At 53.2% G+C, this 18,913-nt stretch overlaps 1 protein-coding gene across 1 annotated transcript in view; it reads right to left on the reverse strand.

The window, feature by feature from the left end:
- Positions 1 to 10,794: 10,794 nt before the first annotated feature.
- CNGB1 (cyclic nucleotide gated channel subunit beta 1) overlaps positions 10,795 to 18,913 on the reverse strand; it is a 31,464-nt gene continuing 23,345 nt past the window's right edge. Inside the window, exons 27-35 of the mRNA XM_074586778.1 lie at positions 18,726 to 18,848; positions 17,289 to 17,430; positions 16,886 to 17,045; positions 16,217 to 16,314; positions 16,048 to 16,131; positions 15,511 to 15,629; positions 14,754 to 14,900; positions 14,078 to 14,273; positions 10,795 to 13,119 (exon numbers count right to left, since the gene is read on the reverse strand). Coding sequence (XP_074442879.1) covers positions 12,907 to 13,119; positions 14,078 to 14,273; positions 14,754 to 14,900; positions 15,511 to 15,629; positions 16,048 to 16,131; positions 16,217 to 16,314; positions 16,886 to 17,045; positions 17,289 to 17,430; positions 18,726 to 18,848 — 1,282 coding nt within the window. The 3' untranslated portion in view covers positions 10,795 to 12,906. The remainder of the gene's footprint in view (positions 13,120 to 14,077; positions 14,274 to 14,753; positions 14,901 to 15,510; positions 15,630 to 16,047; positions 16,132 to 16,216; positions 16,315 to 16,885; positions 17,046 to 17,288; positions 17,431 to 18,725; positions 18,849 to 18,913) is intronic.

The raw sequence follows: 18,913 nt of genomic DNA on the forward strand, positions 1-18,913 counted from the left end.
CCTCCCCCCGCAGCCAGCGCAGCGCAAACCCCCCCCCCCCCGCCCCCCAGCCTCTGCAGAGCGGCACCCCCTTCGCTTCAGCCCAGGTTTATCGGCATTCCCAGCGCAGAGCCCTCGGCGTGCATGGGTATGTGTGAGCCTGTACACACACAGATATCTACATACATGTACCCGTGGAGGCCTGCAGCAGTCGTGCTGATTTGCATAAATACCCTATTAATTATCTGTGCAGCTCCTTCAGCTGGTTTGGTGGTAATACAGACACACGTAAAGTGACTTTCTGCTTTCTGATAGCTACTGTAACGCCGTATCACCACCGAGTTCATTTACGAGCTGTGAGGGTGAAATAAATATTAATGCAAATGACTTTAACTGGTAAGTAATTTCCTGGCTTTTGAGTGCTTCAGGTTTTTTAACGGCATTACAATTATGCAATGCGTGCAAGTTGTATCAATTACATCAAGTAAATCTAAATTAATCGGGCGTATGTGTGAATTCCCCAGTTGAGAAAAATAACTTCATGAATAAGCGTGGAGCAAAATTTGAGACGGGGTTGTGTGGCAACAGACGTATCCGGATAGTCACCTGTGAACGTTAACAACCCCCCCCCCGTACCCCTCCCCCTGCTCCACAGGGCTGATTTTTGGCAGCTCCGGCAGACCAGGGACAGGATCCCCAGGGATTTAGGGTTGGATGCCCGCAGGTGGCCGAGCTCCATTTCCCCCCGTTCTGCAATGCCATTTAGCTGCGGGGAGTGCTGTAAATCCCCGGGGGGATGCCCACTCGCCCCTGGGGTTATCTCAGCCTGGTCCCCCAGCCATGCTCCGCTCCTCCTTTTCTTGGATGTCACGTCTCCGTGACCTGAGTGAACACCGGCTGACGACATCGCTGAAGGTTATTTTTAGAAACGCCGCTTTGCAGGCAGGCAGAGAAAAGGCAGCGCCCGGCCGCACTCGCCGCCAGCGGCGTCCTCCTGCCAGCGCCCAGCAGGTAGCGGGGAGGCTCAATATATCGACACCCATCAACGCTAAAACGCAGCCGCCCGCCACGGGTGGCACCGGCCCACCATGGGGCACGCCGCCGGGGGACGGTGACCCCGGCGTGGGTTTAGCTCTTTGCTTTTAGCCCAGCCCTTTCCCTAGCTGAAAAGCATGGCTCCTGCCACGCTGTGAAGTCAGGCAGGTTAATTTGCCTTTTACTTGGGTGAAGGGAAGCTCCAGAAATCGAAACACAGCGCTGAGTGGGGCCTTTTGCATTAGGCATTTGTTCAGCCCCGAGGAAATCTTTAACCTACATAGGCGGCTAAAAAATCCCCCGAATCCCGGTAAAATTTTAACTCCCCCTCCCCTCCCTTCCAGCAGCTCGATAATCTCACCAGGAACACGGGCAGCAGCATACCCGAAGCCTCTTGTACACTGGGATGCTCCCTGTAGAAACTTCCCACCAGAAGCACCAGACATCGTGAGAACGTGTCCCCAGAGCGTAATTAATTATAACCCAGCTCATTATTCTAATTTTTGCTCCTCCTTGAGGAGGTGAGGGGATTTCTCGGCATTGCTGCAGCACCGTTTGCCAAGCCGACATGAAACGCTTACCAAACCAGGAACGAACCCCCTGCATTCCGACATTGCCGCTTCACGCAAAGATTGGGGTTTTAATTAAGTCTTAGCATGCTCCTTTAGAAATTTAATACTCATTTTAAAGTTCACCAACTGAATTAATTCAACCCGGAGGCTCCGATCCTCGAGATAGGGTTGCATTGAGCTGGGTGGAGAGTGGGAGCTGGGGAGAGGTGTTGCAAGGATCGCTGCCGAAATCCGGTGCGTTGGGATGCTGCCGGCCTCGGCAGCGGCTTCGGGGGTGGCAGGGGACTCGGCAGCTGCTCGGCTCAGCCCCCTGGGCCAAACCCCACGGCTGACTAGGCTGGGTCTGGGCTGCAGGGTAGGAGGGAGCAGCCCAGGGCATTTCGGAGCCACTCCGGAGCCAAGGAGCTGGATGGTTGGTCCAGGAGCTGCTGCATGCCACGGCTCGGCTCTGCCTGCGCCCCCCCCCCTTCCCCCTTCCGCAAATCTCCTTTCTACCAAGCAAATGGCAAAACCAACATCTTTTCAGCCTGCTGGATTCAGGGAGAGGAGGATTCTACTCTGCAAGGTGCAGCAGCCATCAAAGAGGCGACTCTTCCCCCAGCTCCGCATTTCCTCCCTCCAACTGCATTGCGGAGCCATCTAACCAAAAGCTCGGCCTCCCCGTCTCCCTTTTACCCACCTTTTCTCTTTGTCACATTTTTCGGCTGGCTTCAGGTATGACTCGGGTTTGGCTTTAACGCTTGTGCCTCCCTCCAAGCGAAGGCCAGCCGGGCTCATCCTGCGCCGCGCCGGGAGCGGGGAGCTCTGCGGGAGGACCGCAGCTCACCTGCTAAGTCATTAATGTTTCACGGCATTAACAAATACGGGCTCCTGCTTCTAAAGCGCTTCTTAGAAACAAGGCTAAGAATAAGCACGAGGTCTCCCCGGCCAAGGCTACAACCGCCCTGGGATGCCTTGTCGGCTGGGGGATGCCCGCACTGGTCTGAGCGGATGCAGCAAGGTGAGGGGGGGGTGCTGCTTGGTACCAAGTAAATTCATTTTCTCCAGCAAATAAAAATTAAGGCTGCGCTGGAAAAGATCGCTGCGTCCCAAACAGGAGGTCCTGGAGCTCCTGGTCTGGTAGGATCCTGCTGGCGGTCCCCTTGCTCATGGGCCACCCTTGGGATCCTCTGCTCGGGGGCCTTGGGCGCTTTCTGCAATTCTTTTTAATGAAAAAAAAATGTGTATGAAGATAGGAGCTGCAGGAGGGCAATTGGGATTTTCTTTTTTTCCAGAGTTTTGCCACTTTTGCTGCTCATTTTCTCCTTGAAGCCAAGCCCCAGTGGTGCCAGTGAGCCCCGTACCCTGGCTGGGTGACGCGTGTGCTTTCCTCCGCACAGGCAAAAGCAAGGGGAGGGATGTCCTCTAAAAAAAATACACCCTGTTCTCAGCAAAACCTTCTATTTTTTGTGCCCTCCAAAGCGCGCTTGACTTTGGAGAAGAAATGAAGCAAAAGCAGTAATTCTGAATAATTTAGGGAGCAGAGTTTTGGGGCTGATGTCAGTGTCTGTGCTGTGCCGGGGGGGCTGGAGGGCTCACTAACAACGTTCGGCTAGTTTAGGGTTGAGGCACAGGTGGAGGTAAATCGGTGAGAGCCTCTACAGGGAAGTACCCCCATAGTCGGAAAATAAACACACCGTGTAAAGGAAAACGCTGTGACGGCGGGTGATCTGCCAGGTGGGTTCAGCTGCATCCCGGCTGCAAGACAAAAGCTACAGCCGACAGAGAGATGAATATGCAAGCAAGGCGGGATATTCTCCGGTGGAATTAAATAGTCTTCCCGCTAACCGGCTTTGACTGCTCGGTATGGAGCTGTCTGCAAAATCCCACCGCAAGTCCGTCCTGGCACGGGTACAGCCATACTGATGCTGCGCCACCAGGTCCTGGGTGCGCTCGGTGTCACCTACAGATTTTAGCATGGGTGGACTGTTTGGTGGAGGAGGAACTGGCTGGATGGTCACATCCAGAGGGTGGTGGTTAACGGCTCAATGCCCAGATGGAGATCGGTGACAAGTGGTGCCCCTCAGGGATCCGTACTGGGACCAGCACCGTTTAATATCTTCATCAATGACAGACGGTGGGATCAAGTGCACCCTCAAGAAACACCTGAGGGACAGGATGCCACCCAGAGGGATGTGGACAGCTGGAGAAATGGGTCTGTGTGAACCCCATGAGGTTCAACAAGGGCGAGTTCCGGGTCTTGCACCTGGATTGGGGCAACCCCTGGTATCGGCACAGGCTGGGGATGGAGGGATGGGGAACAGCCCTGCCAAGAAGAACTTGGGGTACTGGTGGGTGAAAAGCTGGACATGAGCCAGCAACGTGCGCTGGCAGCGCAGAACCCCCCCCGCAGCCTGGGCTGCATCCCCCTTGCAGTGCTGCCTCCAGCGCTGGGGCACCAACAGCAGAAGGACACGGAGCTGTTGGAGCGGGGCCGGAGGAGGCCCTGGAGATGCTGGGAGGGCTGGAGCCCCTCTGCTGTGAGGACAGGCTGAGAGAGCTGGGGGGGTTCAGCCTGGAGAAGAGAAGGCTCCGGGGAGACCTTCCAGCCCCTTCCAGTCCCTAAAGGGGCTCCAGGAAAGATGGGGACAAACTTTTTAGCAGGGCGTGTTGTGACAGGGCAAGGGGTAATGGCTTTAAACTCAAAGACGGAAGATTCAGACTAGATATAAGGAAGACATTTTCTACACTGAGGGTGGTGAGACTCTGGCCAGGTTGCCCAGACACTGGCCAGAGGTGATGGAGGCCCCATCCCTGGAGACATCCAAGGCCAGGCTGGATGAGGCTCTGAGCAACCTGATCTAGTTGAAGATGTCCCTGCTCACTGCAGGGGGGTTGGACTAGATGGCCTTTAGAGGTCCCTTCCCACCCGAACCATTCCGTGATTCTATGTGCCCGAGGGACGTTCAGCGGGCACAGTCCAGCTGTTCCGTTTGTCCCACCATGTCTCAGTGCCAGCGTGTGCGGGATGTGGCACCACCACCGCTCTGCAGTTTTGACACCAAAAGTCCTCCCGCGGGACGGAAATGTTATCCTCCCATGCATTATTGACACACGTTATATATAATGGATGTCTTTATCTTTGCACAGGTGACGCAGCTCGGAGCCCCACAGCAGCGGTGCCAGCCCCAGGTGGGCATCAGCGGAGCCTCTTGGCCACAGCCCGGGGACGTGATGGCTCGGCTGTGCCCAGGCACCCATCTGCATCCCAGCCCCCATTTTCCCAGCACCACAGGGATGCTCCCACCACCTCCATGTGCTGCCGGGTGATCTCTTCCCTGCTGTTACCTTCCCTGAGACAGAGCGTGCCAGCCCACCCTGTTCTGCCATGGCTTCCCATTTAACAAGGAAGAAGGCTGGGGTCTTTCTAGTTTGACTTACTGAAATGTATTTCAGGGCGATTTAATTATTTTGGACCCAACCGGGATCATATTCTCATATTTTTCTTCTAAGATGTAGTTGAGCTAGTAAAGAAAACTGCACTTAATTAACAGGAAGAGTCGCCAAAGAGATCCATGAATCAATCTGCCAGAATTTTACAGGGAAAACTATTTTTTTCCTCTTAAAACTTAACACGCAAATAGATGCACAGCTACCAGAGAAACTCATCCTGTTTCAACATAAAAGCATAACTTCTCATTTCCGTGCTGCTGTTTCAAAGACATCATGCTGTCGCAGCAGGCTGCAGCACTGAAAACTGCAAATGAAGTGCCAGGATCCGTCCTCAAACCAGGTCGGACGCCCAACGAGGGTCTTCTGTGCCTTGGCTGAGCCAGTGGAAGTTGGGGAGACAATCAAAGGAAACATTCAGTTCCAGCCTCCTGCTAAGGTTTAGGGGAAACGGAGCAGCACGGCGCCGTGCAAGGCTATTTTAGAAAAGAAAACTTTTACGTCTATGCCCAATGAATATTAAACAGCCGCACGCTTTGGCTCTGCCGCCTGCGCCCGGCGCTGCGTGAGCAGATTTAATTTGTCTTTGCAAAGAGGAGCGGACCCACACCCGTATTTTTCTGCACGTGCCTTAGAGATGGGCTGGATGGGAAGGGTGAGCCGGAGTCCCCTCTGCCAGGACATCCCTTGAGCAATCACTCACAACTGGAAAAAGGAGGAGACAGTAAGGCAGATTGGGCAGCGCAGGCAAGAGGAGCAGGCAGGAGGGTTTGTGCAGGCTGACATGGAACAACTGCCAGCTCGCTGCTTTTTTTTCCTTCAAACCTTCCTGGGCTTTCAGGTCTATCTGGGGATCCTAGAGAGGCGTTGGCTGAAAAAAATAAGGGTGAGATGGAGAAAGAAATGGTACGTGAGGTGGGATGGAGGCATGGCCAGGGCGCTCAGCATCCCAGGCTAGGTGGGACCAGGGCTCCCCAGGGCTCACACATCTCTGTTCAGCTGTCTTCATCTTCAGCCCACCAGCCAAAAAGCGCTGCTCAATTAACCCCTTGGGAAACAGCAGCAGAAAGAATACAGAGCCTGTGTGCAAACATCCGGGCACGTTTCATGAAAACGGCTCCAATCCAGAGGCATTTTGCCATTTTTCATCCCCAGCCTTTGCTTTTGACGCGGCCTCTGCCCGCTCACCCCCAGCCTCACCCCACCACTCTCACCTGCGGGCCTGGCCAGGCCAACCCTGATCCCGGGCACAGTTTTTGGAAGCATCCTCCTCCAGGCGCCAGTCTCCACGCAGTGCCTGCGTGTCGGCGGAGATCCCTGCTGAGGCCACAGCGCTCGCCCTCCTCGCTGCGGGCAGGGATGCTCTCAGCCTGCATCCCGCTCCTCTCGCCGCTCCCCTTGCTCCAGCCCTGCGCTGACAGCCCGGCCAGGGCACACAGTGCGTGCATGGCTCCACACGGCGCGGGAAGGGGGTCCAAGCTGCGGGTACACCCCCTGCAGAACCCTGCTGCGAGCGCCCCCCGGGGCCCTGGGAGTGAGCTGGGCTGGTGCGGCCGTGCTGGCGCAGCCGACACCAACGGCAGCGCTCTGGGGTGGGATGTTTCACCGCGCTCTTCCACACACGGTGCCACGCGGCTGGCACGCCGGCACTGAGAAATCGCTGCCTTTTCGTCAGGGGCTTTGTCAACTCTGTCCCAATCTCAGGGCTCCCTGGGTGAAGCCCCCTGGCAGTTCTCCTCTTCCCTTGTTAAACCTTTTGTAAAGATGGTCGGCAATGGTGCCCGGTCCCAGAGGGGTCCCAGGGGCTGATGCAGAGCCGCAGCAGCAGGGATCCCCAGGGATGCTCCACTCGAGCAAAGGCAGAGGATGGCTCCCCGCACCCAGTGTCGCCTTCGCTGCTGAATTTCTCAGCCCGTGCAAACCTCTGGCGGCTCTTCCCCATCCGTGACCGGAGACAAAGAAAGCAATGTCCCCTCCGCTCCCATCTGCCAGTGCATTAGGAAAATGAGAGCCGATTAAAGTCCGTCCCCTCCTGAGCACCATTGGCCCAGGGCAAATTGCTGACACAATCTATTGAGTGCCATCAACAGGCAGGTGGACTTTCCTCCCTCCGCAGACGTCCAGATTTAGATGGGTTCAGGGTCGCTCTGGTCTGCCACGCCATCAGCTACGGTCAAAAGAAATGGTTTAATTGCACAGGAGGAGTGTGTTAATTGGATTATTTCTTTTTCTTCACCTGTTCAAAGGTTGGCTCCGGCAGTGCCTTTCCTTGTGGACTTGCTCCTCCACCACACACTGTGCAAGGATGCCAGGATGGGATGGGATGGTATGGGGTGGGATTGAATGGAATGGGGTGGGATGGGGTGGGGTGGAGCTCAGTGGGAAGGGCTCCTATGCGCCCACACCACTCCATCGGCCCGAGGGCCCCCGAAGCGCCAAATCTCTCCTGTTTCTCAAGGCAAACAAGCTGGAAAGCCCCATTTCTCTCTTTCTCTCCCATTAATCTCCACCTGCGAGCACGTCCTAGAAGGCAGCCAAGAACAGTAAAACTGGGGAAATTTGCAAAATAAACAGAGATCAAATGCAAAGACCTCAGTTCCTGCTCCGGAGGGCCCCTGCCAAGACACGCAGATCATATCAGGCTAATTTACAAAAGGAAAACCACCCTAATTAGTGTTCAGGAAAGCACTTTAATGAGAAGCGCTTTAGTGTAAAAAGCGAGAGCTCTAAGAGGTCAAGTCATTCCTAAACGCCAGAAAAACAGGAAACAGGGCAGAGTCGCTCTCTGCCCGCCCAGGCCGCAGCACCATTTTCTCACTTTTTTTAATAACATTTCAGGTTATTAGTGAGGAATTTATAGAGGTCAGATCCTTGTGCCCAGGGCCCGGGCAGTGACACTGCACACAGCGTGCCCTGGGCATCGTAATGCCAGGTGTGGCCACCTCACTCGGGAGGGCTGGGTGGCCCCGGCAGACATCTCCCCTCCTTTTTGGGGCACAAAGTAGGTTTTACAGCTGGAGTTTCCCCTTGTGGAAGGGAGACCAGAACCCTGTCAATGCCACAAGTCCCGTCTCACCAGCGGCTGTGATGGCGGCTGGTAACCATGGCAGCGCAGAGATTTCTTTTCACGTGATATTGGTATTTCTGCAGCACAAAAGAGCCTCTTATCTCGAATGAGTAGCTGGTCTGGCTGGTCTTTGTTCCTCCGGTTAGTGCTAAGACAGAGCGTCACGGCACAGCCCACGTGGTGCTCACCCCCAGGGTGAATTTGGACCGTCGGTGGGGAGACCCAGGATACGTGGGAGATCCCAGGATGCAAAGGGATGCTGGCACGGGTGCTGGGGCAGCGGGGCTGTGGCGGGGAGGCAGACCCGGGGCAGTTGCAGCTGGAAAGGCAGCAGTGGCCGTCCCGGCGAGCTAGGGCTCACAGAGCAAGCACCTGCAAAACGCCTGAAGCACACTGGGCCATGCCCCACCCTGGATGTCACAGCCCAGAGCTGGCGGGGATGTCCCCCGGCCGCCCCGCGACATCTCCACAACCCAATCGATCTCACTTCTCCGGTTGTTTACATTTCTCCCCACATTCCTTCCAATTTATGCAAGAAAACAGTTTTTACACTTGAACCGTTCGGCTTGCAGCTCTTCTCATGCATCGAGTGACTACTAAAAGCAGAAAAAAATGCAAGAAATAATGCAGGCTTCTAGGCTTTCCGTCTTCAGATGACTCAAACCCAACTGGCTGGGTATTGCTCAGCTCTCCCTAAGACGTTTGGCCTAGGACATGAACCAAAGTCGGAAAGTTTCATCCCAAAATAAGAATGAGTAAACAATGAGAAAAGGAAAGAATGAGGAAAGGAAAAATGTCATCCAGCCTGAGCTAAGCCTAAGCTGCTGTTAATAAACGCTGGCGTGGGCACCTGTCGGCTTGTGTCCCTCTGTGTGACCCCTTCCTGAAGGGTGGCCTGGCTTTTTTCCCAGGGTGTTAACCCCAGTGGGATTATTACTGCACTTAAAAAGAGCCGTGTGCTCAGGGCAGAGAGAACCAGGCTCATATTGGCTCCATTTTAGAGGAAGGTAGAAGGGCTTCAGGGGGATTTAATTGCAACTATGGCCTCAAAGCAGATCTACACAATGGAAAATGTATATATATACATAGGCAGAAAAAGTGATTTACAGACTGCTCCCAGAATTTGAAGCATGTCCTGCTCGTCAAGGTCTCCAGATCTCAAGGTTAAAGTGCTTAATTTTATTTCAAGCTTTGTAATTAAACACCGTTTAACCAGGCTTTCCATTTATCCCGCAATTTCTTTCTCAACCCAGGTCTAATCCCCAAACCTGCTTATTTGTTTTTACTTTCGTTATAACTTTATCAGTGATTAACCTGCAATTGCACTTAATCTTTTTAAAAGATTGCGCCGGCTATAAATACAGAGAAGCTACCTGCCCTGTTTCTATCCGGAGGAAAACAACTTGCTCCGCAGTCAGATGTCTAGGGTGGGTTATATTATTCCTTTTGTAAGTTGGGGTTTTTTTTGTTTTTAATCAGAGACATTTATCTTCTCTAATTTCATACAGAACATTAAATCAGTATCACTTTTCTGAAAGACGTTGACAGCACAAGCCATAAGGAATATGAACGCCCCTCCAGTATAAAAAAATGTATATATAAAAGTGTATAATCATATATTAAAATATATATAAAGCCTCCAGTAAAGATGGTGCTTGTGATTGTGAGGCAAAACCTAACGCGGTCATACCGAGCCAAGAGCAGCAAGCTCTGCTGCTTCCTTCAGCAGTTATCCATTCCACTTCCTTCACTCAAAAGCGGCAACAGCTAAAATCTCGTTGCAAGAAAACCTGGTTTCTATGGATATGCACCTCTGAGAAATCCGTTAACCAGAAACACAAGTCAGGAGGAAGACCGCAATGCAGAATTTCCAGGGTGCTGGACTGGCAATAGGCAACTGCCCGGCAAGATCCCCCGAATACTGCATTAGCATTATTAGAGGATCTCGTATCGGATCGATCCGACACTTAAGGACAGTGAAAGCGGAAGGAGCAAAAGCCAATAAGAAATGCAGTAAAGGTACGTGGAGCGTTACCCGATCCATCAGGAGCGTCACAAGGGCAGCGGAAGGAACAGACGCGGGGTAAGCGCACGCTGCAAGTTATTTCGTAGCAGCGAAGGCAAAGGGAGCCCATTGCAAACATGGCAAAACTGGTAAATGAATGGAATTACAAAAATCAGCAGAAAGCCAAGTTCTGGCGACCCCCAAAACAAGAGGCACTAAACGAGTTGCCCGTCTCCTTAGCCCACCTGCCGTTCCTAAATAGTCCTGCACAGCAAACAGATCCGAGCTTAACTCTCCAAGCCAGCCTATAAACCCAACCCTACCTTGACCTTAATTATTACCTGGAGAATAATCTCTCCAAAGAGCTAAAGCCGTAAACAGATTGCAGAGGAGGATAATTCCAAGTTCCCATGCGGTTCCAGAATTACCTGTTAGGTATCCATCACCATCTAATGCTGCACCTTGAAAACTGAGATCTTCACACAAGTTATTTCCCGTTTAGGAAAGCTTTTTTCCCCTCCTTCTGGCAATTAAAAAAAAAAAAATATTACAATTCTACTGCTGGTATTACGTGACCTCTGAGATGCTAAAAAAGTTTCTTAGAAAAATCCGTGAACTCTGCGTGAGGACTTTCCTGGCTCTGTCAGTGCACCAGTGAGCAAAAACATAGTAAACTACCGGAATTTTGAAATAAACCCACAGCAAATGGTAATCTACACGGTGTTTATTGTAGATACAGCAAATTATGAAAGCCATTACAGCCCACTATTTCTTGAAACACTTTTTCTAAACCATATCAAACCATAGCAGCAAATCAGAGCCCCAGTTTGACTTTTGCAGGTTTCCTGGTTTGATGTTATAAATATTTATATAGTGGAAAAGAAAAAAAAAAAAAAGACTTCGCTCTGCCCACCAAAACCTTCTGCCCAGCAGGAAGCCACTTGCAAATGACTGAGGATGAGAAATATTTAGGGAGGTGTGGGTGAGGCCAGATTTTCCCCCACCCTGCTTAGGGCAGCAGTGGCTTCAGACCCTCCTGTGGCTCATTAAATTTATTTAAAAGAGGGCAAGCTGCCATTAATTAACACTAACATATATTCCAGCTTTTTCCGCCGCAGAAAGCCATCTGTTTTGCAAGAGAGGGGAAAAAAATGCAACGAAATAAGACCCCATCGAAGGTGAAGATGAGCCCCAGGCTGCTGGTGGGAAGAGGGATGACCCACGTATGGGAGCGACACCGGTGCTGGCACCCGCCACGAAGGGCCCGGCCGTCTCATGGCCAGACCTGTGAAACCTGCAGCACTGCTCCCAAGGATCTGCAGAGCACCCGAAAAGTCCCTCGGCTGTGGCTCCTCCCTGCAGCAAAACCTGCCCCAGCTTTTCCTCCCCAGGGTGGAAACTGGCTCCTCTGTGTGGAGCAAGCGGTGCTGGGGAGACCTGGCCGGCCAAAACCTTGGGGAGGATCTGCATCGATTCACCCAGCACCGTCTCGCCCGCCGCTGCTCGCCACCTCTGGGCTCACCAGCAGCTTGCTCCGGTTGGCTCTGGCTTTGAGGAAGATGAGGAACTGGTGGTTCCGGTTCCCTCGAGCCATCAGCCGGGCATGCTGGCTGCTGACCAGGTAGGTGTTCACCTTCCCATCCTAAGCAGGACTGGGAGAGGGCCTTCACAAGCACCCTGTCTTGCAGCGATGAGCAAGACCAGGGTGGCTTCTCCGGGGGAACCGTGGCCAAGAGCCAACCAAGTGACTGAAAGGGGCTGGAAAACGGCTGTTGGAAATGTGGCGGGTGACTGCAATGAGCGCAGGGGACCATCCGCAATGGGGTCCAGCAATGAGCGCAGGGGACAGGCTGCATGCTCATGCACGCTTGCTTCCGCACTACAGGCTCTGGCCTGGCTTCAGAACGCTGGCTGGGAGAGGAGGGCACTTACTGCCCTTCTCTTTCCCATCCCAGCTGGAATCCAACACAGCTTCTCCCTTCCTGCACTCAGTTTATCCCCCCGGCAGTGGCAGGTTGGTGAATCCGTGGAAACCCAGGGCTAGAACAGATCTCCAGGAACATCTCCTCCCCCAGGATTGTGCTTTTCCATCCCTGAAAGACGCTCATCAAATCTCTCCATAACAGCCACCAGCTATGGAGAGCCCACCACCTCTCTGGGGTGGATGGCTGGCAGGAGCTCCTCTTCCCAGCAGCAAACCCAAGGCGGTCTCGGCACCACGCAGGGACCCTCGAGCATCATGCAGTCTACGCGCCCCAGGATGGACCTTGGCCTTCTTGTGACAGTGTGATCTGGTCTGTGCTCGGCTTGTGAACATAGTCCACATCCTTTTTGGATGAATCACTCTCCAGCTGCTGCTGACAACCTTGAGCCCAACAGAGAAACCTTCCCCCCCCGCTCCCCGGCCCCGGGTTGTTTCTGGCCAAGCAGTGACTCAGCTGTCAGAGGTGAATAACTCTTCACGCTTTGTCTGAGAGCTCATTAACCATCCAGAGCCATAAAAAGCAATTTCTTCAGGGCTCCCTCTCTGTAAGGCTGGGTTTTGAAACAAGAGGGCTGGACTGAGATTTAGTGGGAATATTCATAAAGATGCTCAATAAAAATAGATCTCCGGAGCACGGAAACCTTGTATGGTTCTGGGTCATATGGCAGCGGGTTTTATCAACAGCGGGTGAAGGTCTAAGCAGAAAAGAAAGGCAGATCCTACCGGCAGCACTTAGCAAAGCCTACAGCCTCTGTGTGGAAATTGATAACGACAAAAACCTTCTACCCCAGGCGTTTGCCTGACTCCTACTCCCGCCCCAGGACCTGCTTCTTTTTTATTTCTCTTCTTTTTCTTCTTCTTTCTCCGAAATCTCAGCAGCAAGAATTTCTTCATCCTCCTGTGCCGTGGGAATCACACGAATGGTGACTAAACTATCAGAAGATTTTGAGAATATTTCTTCTCCCAGGTGGGTACGTGCTTTGTGGGAGGTGACAGGCGATCTCCGGTGCACTGGTGATTTCGGTGGGATCGGACTGAAGCTGGAATCCTGCAATCCGAAAAAAAAAAAAAAAGGCAAAATTAACCTTAGGAGACCCTTGTCCGCCACACCCAACCACGGCGTCTAGGCTGTGGCAAAGCCAGGCAGGTGTTTTGTGGAGATTCACTGCACCGGACCTCAACCATCTTGTTGGCTCTTGTTGCCACTATCGGATGGAGCACGCGGTGCCACTCTTTCCCCCTGCCTTTAACTGGTTATTAATTAGCGTGAAACACCACATGGGGGGAAGGCTCATTTTTGTGAAGGACGGCAGAAATGCAGTTATGCTGAGCGTCTCCCCGGATATTTACCCAGCCTCAAGGCCACCACACGCTCCCTATCAGCTGCTCTTTCGCCTCCCTTTACACATCCAGCTGGGAGAGTCCGCGTGACCCCATGCTGGGAAGAGTAACAACAAGGTCTGCGCCTTTTTTACGAGTTCAGCAGCAATGCTTGGAAAGGGAAAAAAAATAAGAAAAGAAGAGCAGGGCCATTTTCTTTTTCAGTGGCTCGTGATAAAAAAATGCAAGGGTGATTTCACTGCAGCTCACGCAGAGCTGGCGGGATGGCGTGTCTGCTGCTGGGGGACTCTGCCCCAACCGCACCGTGAAAGCTTTGCAAATATTGCCTGGGCTGTGGATGCTGGAAGCCAGCAGCCCCCTCTGTCTACCACGACGAGTGGCTCTGTCTTCGTGGCTAGACTCTGGTTTAGCACAGCTGGGCAAAAAGGCAGTGTATTCCCCCTTTTGTGTCGCAAAACAAACCCTCGTGGGACAATGACGTTCTCCCAAGGCCGCGTGTAAGATGCTGGACCGTCCCTTCCCATCTGCCTGGGCGGAGGCAGACCCCGACGACCTGAGCTCACTCCTTTCAGACACCTCAGTGACGGTCTCTGGAGCCGGGCGGGGAGAGCTGCGACTCGGCACCCGATGAAGCAAAGCCAATTTACCATCCTCCCTGCACTGACCTGCGTCGCCTGCATTGCCTTCAGCTCCTTCAGCCTCCACCGGAGCTGGGCCAGCGGCCCCTTGCCCCCCATCCTCCCCGTGGCAGCCAGGGCAGCCTGGAAGAGTTTTGGGGTGTCAGCTTTCGGGGGGATGATCAGTGGGTCTCTGGGGGCTCCTTTCTCATCCTTGGGTTTATTGCTGGTTTTCAGCATTTTCCTAGAGCAAGGGAAAGGAGACAGTCCAAGGATGTGCTGTATTAGCTGGATTTTATAACGCAGAATGATCAGACTTTAAAAGGACAGGGATGTTTTTGGTTTTTTTTTTTTTTACACCTTAGGAAGGACAGAATAACACATCTAAGTAATGCTAAAACCGAAAATGAATATTTTAGCAGATTTTTAACTGAATGCACGCGTTCGTTCACGCGCTTTTATCAGTGGAGCTTTGCAGCGGGGCCAGGCTGGCTCTGGGCACCTCCACCCTCCCCAGCGGCAGTGAGGGGTGGGAGCCCTCCGCTGGAGTACGCATGGTCTCCCCCCGTGGACGCCAAGTGTTTGGCCACTGCGGCGGGAGCTTTCCCAGGGCTTCGCACAGAGAGAAATCTCCCCTCTGGCCCTGAAACCCATCCTCTGCTGGTTTTGTTCTGGTTTTTTTTTTTAAACCCCAAAAGCTAGAAAGCATCAGCCCAACACGCACTTGGCCTTCTTACGCAGCAGCTTCTGGGACTCCGGATAATGCACCAAAATCTCGTTCAAGTCCTTCTTATCCAAAATGAAGAGGTTGGCGAAGCCGTGAGCCACCACGTTTGCCGTTCGGCGATTTCCCCCTCCCGCCGCCAGCAAGCTGAGGGACACAGCAAAGACATCAATGCTGTTATTAACAGTATCGGTATAACATTTGTAATTTAAAACGTCCCTTTTCCCGTTGTGTCCCCTCGCCTGCCACTTTCAGAGGACTCAGAGGTTAATTTTCACTCCCAATTAAATTTTCCAAGCCCAGTTTTTTCAAGAACACTGGGAAACATTGGCATGGCACACTATATAAAAAAGATTTGCCGGTTTGAAGGTTTAAATATTGCGGTTTACACCAGTCTAGTGTCTGCGGGGCTGTAGGGACTCAAGGTCTACCACTGTGTTGTGAATTGGTACAAGACTTTACCTGCTCATGAAATGGGAGATGGATGGCTGGGGAACTGTTTTAGTTAAACACCTGTTCTTATTCCTTTTTCCATCCCTCACAGACCTCTGCTTACTGTCACTAACTCCCCAGGCACAAAACAGCACGATGACAAAAACAGTGTAAAAGCTCCAAGAAAACAGCTGTAATTTGTGCGTCAGATGCTGCTCAAGTGTCCGTGGCTTTCAATGACAAAGATTAATTTGGGTGTTGTTCATCTCCCACCTCCCACCCTCCTCGCCCAGAGCCCACGAGCTCTGTTTCTCCGGCTCCTCACCTTATTTCTCCAAACACAGATCCGGCTTTCAGAGTCACCAGCACGGTTTTGCTATCGGGTCCCCCCAGCACCTGCACTTGTCCCGCCTGGATAATGTACATCTCGCGGCCAATTTCTCCCTGCAGTGAAGACGGGTGCTGTGGGGGGTGCCCAGAAACAGGGATACCTTATGGATACCCTAACCTGCATCTTGCTGGAAACCCTCACGACCATACTGCCGTCCTCCAAGCTCTCAAAACACTTTGTCCTGATGGTGCTCACTCCCGAGCATCCTCATCTAAGCATCCCAAAGTCTCCTCCAGCTCGGCAGGCTCTTCCCTGCTCTCCTGCTGTTCGTGGCTGCAGCAGGAGAGGTCAGTCTCTGCACAAGACCCACAGCAACGCGGGATGGTTTTGCTCTGAATTCTCTCCCTGTGAAGTGGTTGGATGCCACCATGATGGGCCGGGGCTGGCTTTCCTTGCTCCATATTGCTTCTAGTGTCCCGCGCAGCCCGGCCACAACCCCAGGGATGGGAGGTCACTCAAGCTTCTCGTTACCTTCTTACACACGTAGTCATTAGGCAGGTAGACCACCGATCTGAGCCGCTTCAACATGTCGAAAATCATCTGCCTGTCGCAGCCCTGATCCGAAACAGAGCCAACAGGGCTGTTAGTCTGTGCCGGCACGGTGGGCTCCACCGGCCAAGACCCGCGCTGCAGAACGTACCTGGAAGAGGGCCACTTTGCTCACGATGTTGTAGTTGACGTCGATGGCGATATCCAGCCTCATCTTGTCTGGCAGCTGCACCAGCAGCTCCAACTCGTCTGTGAGACAAAGCAGGAAACTGGCTGTTTCCAGCACTTGACCCAAGAGCACGTCCTGGGCATGCCAGTGGGAAAGCAGCCTGCCTTCTGGCGGCAGAGGCCAGGAGCCAGCTTGCCCAGAGGGGTCTCCTCCAGCCTCTGCCCACCCGGCAGCCTGCGGGTCTAAAGGCAGTGGATGACAGAGAGCCGCCCTTCGCGTTACCCCTGCCCTGACAGCTCTCAGAGAAGAGCCCAAGCCAGCATCTTTCTCGGCCAGGAGAGCGGGCACAGAGGTCCTGCCTGACGATTTACTGCTCAGCTGAGCTGGTGGGTTTGCCGTCGGACACCCTCTGGCCAGGGACCGGTGGGTGGGATGCTGGGCTCAGCGCGCTGTGAGCGATGCTGGGTCACTCTGGCGCTGCGACCCACCTACTCTCTAGGTGGGCAAACCAGCCCGTGTAGCGAAGAGTAAAATAAGCCACTCCCTGCCCTGAAACCGCGGTGCCATTCGTCAGTGACGTATCAGCCCTGCAAAGCAACTGCTGTGAAATGCAAGGTGCCAGTGTTGACCTTCAGAGCAGTTGGATCTTACCGAGCATGCCTTGTGAATGCCACGTGTACTCGTACCACGTTTTCACCCGGTTCTGAACAGTTTTGGGGATTTTGTAGAAGTTCATGTATTTAATGGTGCTGTCCATGCAGCTCCGATAGTAAGTTTGCCCTGCGGTGGCGGCGCCCACCACATCTCTCATCTGAATGGGAGGAAGGGGGGGAAAAAGATGTTTTAATTGCTGTCACTTATCCATCGTGTAGGGTAAGCAGTCTAGAGCACATATGCTGAGTCCTAACAGCATCTGCCAAACCCTTTTTGTCTTCTGCTGATGCTGAGCAAGTCCTTGCATGGGGAAAACAAACCTGGAGACACAAACCTGTGGACAAGCCCCACCAGAACCTTCCCAACCTGAGGCTGGGAACCCCCCGCGACTCCCCCTCACCTGCCCTATCATGACGGAGAAAGCGAAGACGCCCGTGAAGTAATTCAGCAGCTGGAAGACGATCTCGAACAGCGTCTTGGGGTCCGGCAGGCCCCCGATGGTGATGAGGGTTTTGACTGCCCAGTAGTAGCAGCGGATGTAGCTGGGGGGAAAAGAGAGGGGGCAGCTTTGGAGGCATTTCTGGCTTGAAAGCCTGTTTCACCCCTCAGTACCGAGCTTACATCCTCTGGCCATGGCAAGCCAGAGCCTGCTGAGAGTAATTATGGGGGACGAAGGAAAAACGAAGGGGCTGCAGCCTCCCCACCACACCTGCAGGCACTTCTGGAGGTGCTACAGGACCAGGGGGACAGAGGGACACCCCTGAAACCTCTGCGCAGCTCAGCTGCTCTGACTGCTCTCATTTTCTGCTTCTTTTCAGCCCCACCGCTATAAACCAGCGACGTATTTTCAGCAACGTTTACACTTTTAGAAATAATCAGGGGGGAAAAAAAAGGGGTTGTCAGCAAATTGTTGGCATGACACTCAGGAGATGTCAAGTGAATTCTTGATTTGTCGGTCTTGGGCACTCCCTTGGATGTTATAGTTACACCTACAGATATGTACATCACACAAAATAACTGTATAGCAGCAACGTTAACATGGGAAGCCAAGTGCTCAAAGGGAAGGCAGCACCCGCGCTACGGCTGCCTCGGTGACAGTCATTTGTCCCCACCTACACCTCACGCTAAGTCTTTAATGCCCTTGCCCACCCTTTTTTTTTTTTTTTTTTTTTTGCAGGAAACCCTCATTTACTGCATGGCACTGACTTATTCAAGCATTACTCAGTGTTTTGTTTTGCCCGTGTTGTCCAGCTCACAGGTGTGGGCATTGGCTACGAGGCAGCGTTCGGTTCGCGAGCCGAGTGCTCCCCCTGCGGCATCCGTCACCAGCAGCCCAACGGACACTGAACACGCGCGTCTTGGAAACGGCACTGCAAGGGGACGGGGTGGCCAGTGTCCCCATCTCGCACCCTGGGAACGAGGGTGCTGTGCTGGTTGGAGGGGCTGGACACACGGCACCTGGAACACACACCGCTTCAAGCCTCCGCCTTCACCTGCTCAGCACCAACAGAAACAGGGCTCACACCACCATCCCACTCAGCCAGGGAGCCTTTCCTTGTTTCCCAGCACCACGCTCCACATTTCTCAGCCTCTTTGACCTGCCATTGCCTCCCATCACAGCCCAGTTATGGGCTCTTTGTCTTGCAGCACCATTTATTACTGCACATCCCATCCCTCCTGCCCCCATCGTTCTCCCTGGCGCCGCAGCTTCTCCTGGCACCCCCAACCCTTTGCTTCAGGGGTTTTTACAAACCCAGCTGCAACCTGACACCTCCCTTCTTGCTGCAGCTCATCACGGCAAGCTGTGCCAGGTGGGGACCCAAGCCCTGGCTTGTACCTGTTTCCTTCACCATCGTAGACCCAGGTGGTAGAGCCCAGTCCTTCATAGGCTGATGCCCAGTAGTAGAGGCAGGAGTTCACATGCAAGCTGTACAGTAAATAGGCGGTGGTCCGAATCACTCTGCAAAAAAAACCCCAGAGAGAGCAGGAAGGGAGGTGATATGGTGTCTGCTGGGAGAAACACAT

Source organism: Larus michahellis, chromosome 4 (genome assembly GCF_964199755.1).
Source record: "Larus michahellis chromosome 4, bLarMic1.1, whole genome shotgun sequence".
NCBI classification, from domain to species: domain Eukaryota; kingdom Metazoa; phylum Chordata; class Aves; order Charadriiformes; family Laridae; genus Larus; species Larus michahellis.